Raw genomic sequence first — 5,927 nt, 5'->3', positions numbered from 1 at the left:
ACAGTTTATATAATGTCCCACTCTTTCCCGAATTCACCCTATTCATTATTGTATATTCAAAGTCTTGGATTGGGCTTGATAGGCCTACGCCACCACCATCACATACTGCAAGGTTATATTTTAACCACCACACACTGACACCTGGCTGACACAGTTGGTTGGGCTTGGGAAACTGTATTATGGAAAAGCTTTGCTTAGCGACCAATTGTGCAGTGTTACAACTTCTTTATGCCAATGACGTGGTAAAATGTGTCTACTTTGTGAGCACTGTTGGGAAAAAGGTCCAGTGCTAACAGTAACCCTTGCGATTTCCTTATCCCATTTAAGTAGACATTTAAAATGGCTACGGCACGGGTTAAGGATAGGGTAAGAGTAGGGTTTAAGGTTGGGGTTGTCGGTAGGTACATCCCTATGATTCCGGGTAGCACTGACAGTGTCAGGAATCCATGTGCAACGTTGCGTTTTTCTCTTGTGCATTGACGTTTGAAGCGCGTAGTTACCGTGGGAAATAGCCCAATAGGCTGAAGTCTCCCGCCAATGTGTGTTATTCATGAGACGCAGGAGGCACGTGGTGTGTGGGAGTTGGAGAGCTTCGGAAAATGGTCGACCACTGAATTTGACTGTTTCAAAGTGAAACCATTTCGCCCGTTGCTCCAGGCTCATTCCTCAGAGATGGATCATCACAGTTGGTCAGGGCTGACTCACTCAGCACTTGAGTTATAAGCCTCCAGAACATACGGAAGAAAGCCAGTAGAGTAAAGTTTTGGGAGAGTAACAGATAACGATGAACGACAAAAACATTTTTTTCCTAACTAATGTTTAATAAGTATATATATATTTTTACAAGTAATCAAGACAAGAGCGTCCTGCAAAGTGTGTTACGGACTTCATATTTGCTTGCTTTTCGTAACGATTAGAGCAGTTTTTCCAGCATAGAAGTTTTGCGAAATGGGTTACCTTCTGCAGTTGACGGTGCTCACGGTGCTCGTGCTGTGCGTAATGACCGGAGTGATGGACAGGAGGATGGAGGCGACTGAAGCAACGGTAGGAATTTTACAGCTTTTTGAAGTAATGTCTATCTTCATTCTTTGAATTACATTGCAACTTCTGAATACTCAGCATTATTGTGGATGTTCACACTCATAATACAAACTTGATCAGAAATGCTTATGAACTGGACCATCCCTATAGGCATATGTGATGAAAAGGGACATATGTGTAACCTATCATATTATCATATGGCTTTCATGTGGCTGTTGTCCTGCACAGTGTAAGAGGTGAATAGGATCACTTTGAAACTTCTAAAGTAACCCTTGTATCCCCACTGGTTATTGTGTTACCAGGCATACCTGAAGAGGTATGGCTATCTGCACACTCCGCTGGATCCTCAGAACAAGGGCATCCAGACAGAAGATATCATTGAGGCCCTCAGGTAAAGTAGATCCTCAGCAACACAACCTACATTCTATGAACACAACAACAACTTACATGTGTGATTCCTCTTCCCCAACAAACCTGAACAAGCAAAACATCTGAACATACTTACTCTAAATGTCCCTTTGTGAATTCAGATCCAAACACAGCTCTGTTCTATAGCTTTTTGCAAGTCACATTGACACATGCACCACAATCAATGCAGTTCTTTAGCATAACATTTCCCATTGGCAGGAAATGTTTCCTTGCCTTACATTTACAGTATGCACATGCTGCATCTGCTATTGGAGATTTCAGTCCTTCCTTTCCCCAGGGTCTTCCAGAGAGTGACAGGCCTGCCTGTCAATGGAGTGATTGACAAGGCCACCCTAGAGATGATGAGACAGCCTCGCTGTGGCATAGAGGACACCTTCAACCAGAAAACCCTAAAATACAGAGTGCTGGGTGAGTGTGGAGAGGATATTGTATGTGGGGGTGGGATGAAACAGTGTTTCCCAGATGGTGGGTTGGGACATAAAACTTAATAAGAATAATCTTCACCTACACTATGTGGTTTCTCGTCTAGACCTGTGTTTATGGTAAATGCATGTTTTTTCTTCTTTAGGTTACTGGCGCAAGAGAAACCTGACCTGGCGAATCTACAACTACACTCCAGACATGCCAAAGAGTGAGACAAAGAGGGCGATCCGCTCTGCCTTTAAGTACTGGAGCGACGTGGCTCCACTGAGCTTCCGCGAGGTTGAGTATGGACGAGCCGACATCAGGATCTCATTCCATGCGAAAGATGCCACTTGTGCCGCGCCTTTTGATGGACGGGGTGAGTGTGCCTATGGGTCGGATACAGTTGGGTTGGAGTTACTGTAGTTTTAGGACCGGGATTAATGCTGCTCTTCGCTAGATCCACATTATAGCATGCTTGACATTCTAAAGGTGAATTCTAATTGAGCTGACATCTGCAGTGTTTACCTTAAATGCAATCTCCACGAACGCTGTCACATTGTTGCCTTTAAAAGCTGGGTTGTCTACAAGCGCGATCGGCTTGAATCTCAGCCTAACACACGCACACACACACACACACACACACCAAACATACAGTAGTTAAGTACCCCATGTTTCACTGTTGATACTTATTAATTGCCATTGAAATATTTTGTAGGTCACGTGCTGGCCCATGCTGAACCCCCAGAGTCAGGCATTGTTCATTTTGACGAGGATGAGTTTTGGACAGAGGGCAAGTTCTATGGCATTAACCTGCGTATCATCGCTGCCCATGAGATAGGCCACGCCTTGGGCTTGGGCCACTCCCAGTACAGAAGTGCTCTCATGGCCCCTCTCTACACCGGTTACCGTAACAACTTCCGTCTGCATTTTGATGACGTGAAAGGCATCCAGGCTATGTATGGTGAGTAGAGCCTGGGTTGGTCTGGTACCAATGTTTTTGGACTTTTTCACTTGAAAAACAGTACACCCTTCTCAGAAAGCTATATATTACACATCACCGGTAATGCTCTCATCCTCCCTCAAATCCTTTGTCCAATAATCTGTTTTAGGTAAACGTGATACAAGTGTTACAATTGAGCCCTCGGTGGCACTCCCCACATACAGCCCCCCTGGTGCTAAGGGAGACATCCCAGACCCCTGCACTGCCAAGCTGGATGCCATCATGCTGGGTAAGATGTCTGCACACAATACTGACCAGCGATATACAGTCAAAAGTGGTGATGCTCACTGTAGTGTACATGTCTCCCTTGGAAGCTTTTATTTCTGCCTTACAAATTGTAGCGTTACACTATTCAAGATTGTAGCAATATTTTTTTACTCTGATAGATTTAACTAACCACATTTTTGCTCTCTGCAATGGAATTGAGACGACAATGGAATTTGACAGGTTGAGATTGGACCTTCAGTGTTCTATTTCATGCTCCTCCTTATTAGGTCCATGGAGGAAGACATTTGCCTTCAGTGGTGATTATGTGTGGACGGTGTCTGACATGGGACACAATGCACCCATGAAGATCGACCGGCTGTGGACGGGACTGCCTGGGAACCTGAACGCAGCCGTTTACTCTCAGAGAACAAACAAGACATACTTTTTTAAAGGTGTAATATTTTCTATAACTTTAAAATGTATTGTGTTTTTGACAAACAAATGAGGTAAAGTGAGATGATTTTAAAGATAGACCGATAGTATGAACTGTGTAATACTTGACAAGTGATTGATTGACAGTGATCCGGCCCAGAATGTGTGAATGTGTTACTGTTTCTGTCCACAGGTGATAAAGTGTGGAGATACACCAGTTTTCTCCTGGACTACGGGTACCCCAAAGAGCTCAAACGCATCCCACCTAATATTGATGCCGCTTTGTACTTAGAGAAGAATAAGAAGCTGGTCTTTTTCAAGGTAACCCAACACACTTATATCAATACTTTTTAACCTGTAAACTCAAAATTGATACAAATGACAACTGAGCATTATGGATTCAGTAAGTTGTTATAGTAGATTAATGACAACAAAAATTGAAGCAGTAGCATTTTTACCCACTTGAATATGATGAATATGCCAAATACCCAGCATGAAATACTCTTTGTACTAATCATCTTTGTCCTCTGTTGTTCCTCTCCTCAGGGTACAGGGTACTGGCAGTGGGATGAGCTGCGCCACAGTAACCTCAACGTGTACCCTAAACCCCTCTCTAATCTCTTCACTGGGGTGCCCTCCAACCCTGATGCTGCCTTTACCTGGACCAATGGAAACATCTTCTTCTTCAAGGGAGACAAGTACTGGCGTGTGAACGGTCTACTGAGTGTAGACAAAGGCTACCCGCTCAGCATGAGTGAACGCTGGATGCGCTGCTAGGAGCTAGACACTAGAGGGCAGCAGACACCATAAACCTCAATACGTTGCTGGTGAGATGTGTTCACAATTAACAGTTCAGGGAACCACACAACAACAACAACCACAACCACTCTGTGATAACATTGTGTTCACACTGTGAAACCAATATAATAACATATTTCCATGTACCAGTAGATGTTATCAGTCATAACAACTGATATGTTATGTCAAACGAATTCTTCGAAACGTGAGATAGAATCTTTATCAACGTAAGTAGTGGGAAAGCCATTTGAAGTAAGACATACGTGCTTATATAAGGTTGAGTATTGAGTGTCATATTGTTATGGCCTACTAGTTCTCTGTTTCCATGTAACGCAGGCAGGACCTCGACCCAAACGTGTTAGACTAAGTTCTGAGGGAGTGTGTGGAGAGGCTGTTTGTTATGCTCTCTGGGTGCCTTCCAGGGGGGCCCTTCCTATCCCTCACAACAGATGTGGATGGGATTATTCAGTTGTTGTTTGCCCTCTTTTCAGTATGTGTACTGATTTCAATGGTGTTCACCCAGCACTTTGAAACTTCGTTTTCTTTTGACGTTTGGCTTGTGGACGGGTCTGAAAAAGTATTTGTGAGTTTTTTGTCGCCATGTTATGCGTTTATAGGGCTAGAGTATGGCCTTCCCACATAAAGAGAAGCCTAATATCATTGGTGTTGCGTCAGACTTCCAAGGTCAACACCAGCTTTCACATCACGATGTCCACATTTTATAACTGGCTTATAATTGTGTACTGATGTTTCTGTTGAACCTCATGTTTATTGATGTTTTCATAGTCATGTGACTCCTACAAGCTAAAGGGAATTCACAGTGTGTAGGCCTACAGTACCATTTGGAAATGTTTATATATGTGTGCAGTGATTTTTATTTAGCTGTTAATTCATCCAAGATGTAGTTGTACAAATGAGTAATGACAGTCAACAATAAAACCATTTCAACAGTCCTTGTTTCCTTTGATGTAGACGGAGTATAAAAAGCATTAGGAACACCTGCTCTTTCCATGACATAGACTTACCAGGTGAAAGCTATGATCCCTTGATGTCACTTGTTAAATGCCAGACAGCTAAAAGAAGGATTTTTAAGCCTCGAGACAAATGAGACATTGAATGGCACACATACACAATCCAAGGGTGAATGGGCAAGACAAATGATTAAAGTAGTTTTAGAAGGGGTACGGTAGTAGGTGCCAGGCGCACCGGTTTGTGTCAAGAACTGCAACGCTTCTGGATTTCCCGTGTGAATCAAGAATGGTCCCCCACCCAAAGGACATCCAGCCAACTTGACACAACTGTGGGAATCATTGGGAGTTAACATGGGCCAGCATCCCTGTGGAAGGCTTTCTTGACACCTTGTTGAGTCCATGCCCCGACGAATTGAGGTTGTTCTGAGGGCAAGGGGGGGGGCAGCTTTCATGCATGATACTTGAGGGTTGATAAAGTTTTGGAGCTGCCACAGCAACACCACTGCTTAAACCACCAGGGAGCAGGACCCCCCCCCCCCCCCCTGTTGTTGCCTTTGAGACCCTCTGTGTTTCTGATTCTAAGGGTGAATTTGGCAGCGGATGTTGCTAGGTGACCTTGAGGAAAATATACAGAGCCATTTATT

The 5,927-nt window shown here is 43.8% G+C and overlaps 1 protein-coding gene across 1 annotated transcript; it reads left to right on the top strand.

Annotated features, from left to right (window-relative positions):
* The first annotated feature begins 332 nt into the window (after nucleotides 1-332).
* Nucleotides 333-5,265, top strand: mmp19 (matrix metallopeptidase 19). Its single transcript, XM_064966068.1, has 9 exons — nucleotides 333-1,044; nucleotides 1,344-1,432; nucleotides 1,748-1,878; nucleotides 2,039-2,251; nucleotides 2,591-2,836; nucleotides 2,985-3,104; nucleotides 3,370-3,534; nucleotides 3,708-3,835; nucleotides 4,061-5,265. Exons 1-9 carry the CDS (start codon nucleotides 949-951, stop codon nucleotides 4,289-4,291), a joined length of 1,419 nt encoding a protein of 472 aa, XP_064822140.1. The 5' UTR covers nucleotides 333-948; the 3' UTR covers nucleotides 4,292-5,265.
* The last annotated feature ends 662 nt before the right edge of the window (nucleotides 5,266-5,927 follow it).

This window comes from Oncorhynchus masou, chromosome 5 (assembly GCF_036934945.1).
Source record: "Oncorhynchus masou masou isolate Uvic2021 chromosome 5, UVic_Omas_1.1, whole genome shotgun sequence".
NCBI classification, from domain to species: Eukaryota; Metazoa; Chordata; class Actinopteri; order Salmoniformes; family Salmonidae; genus Oncorhynchus; species Oncorhynchus masou.
This window is presented reverse-complemented; position numbering and strand designations above follow the sequence as displayed.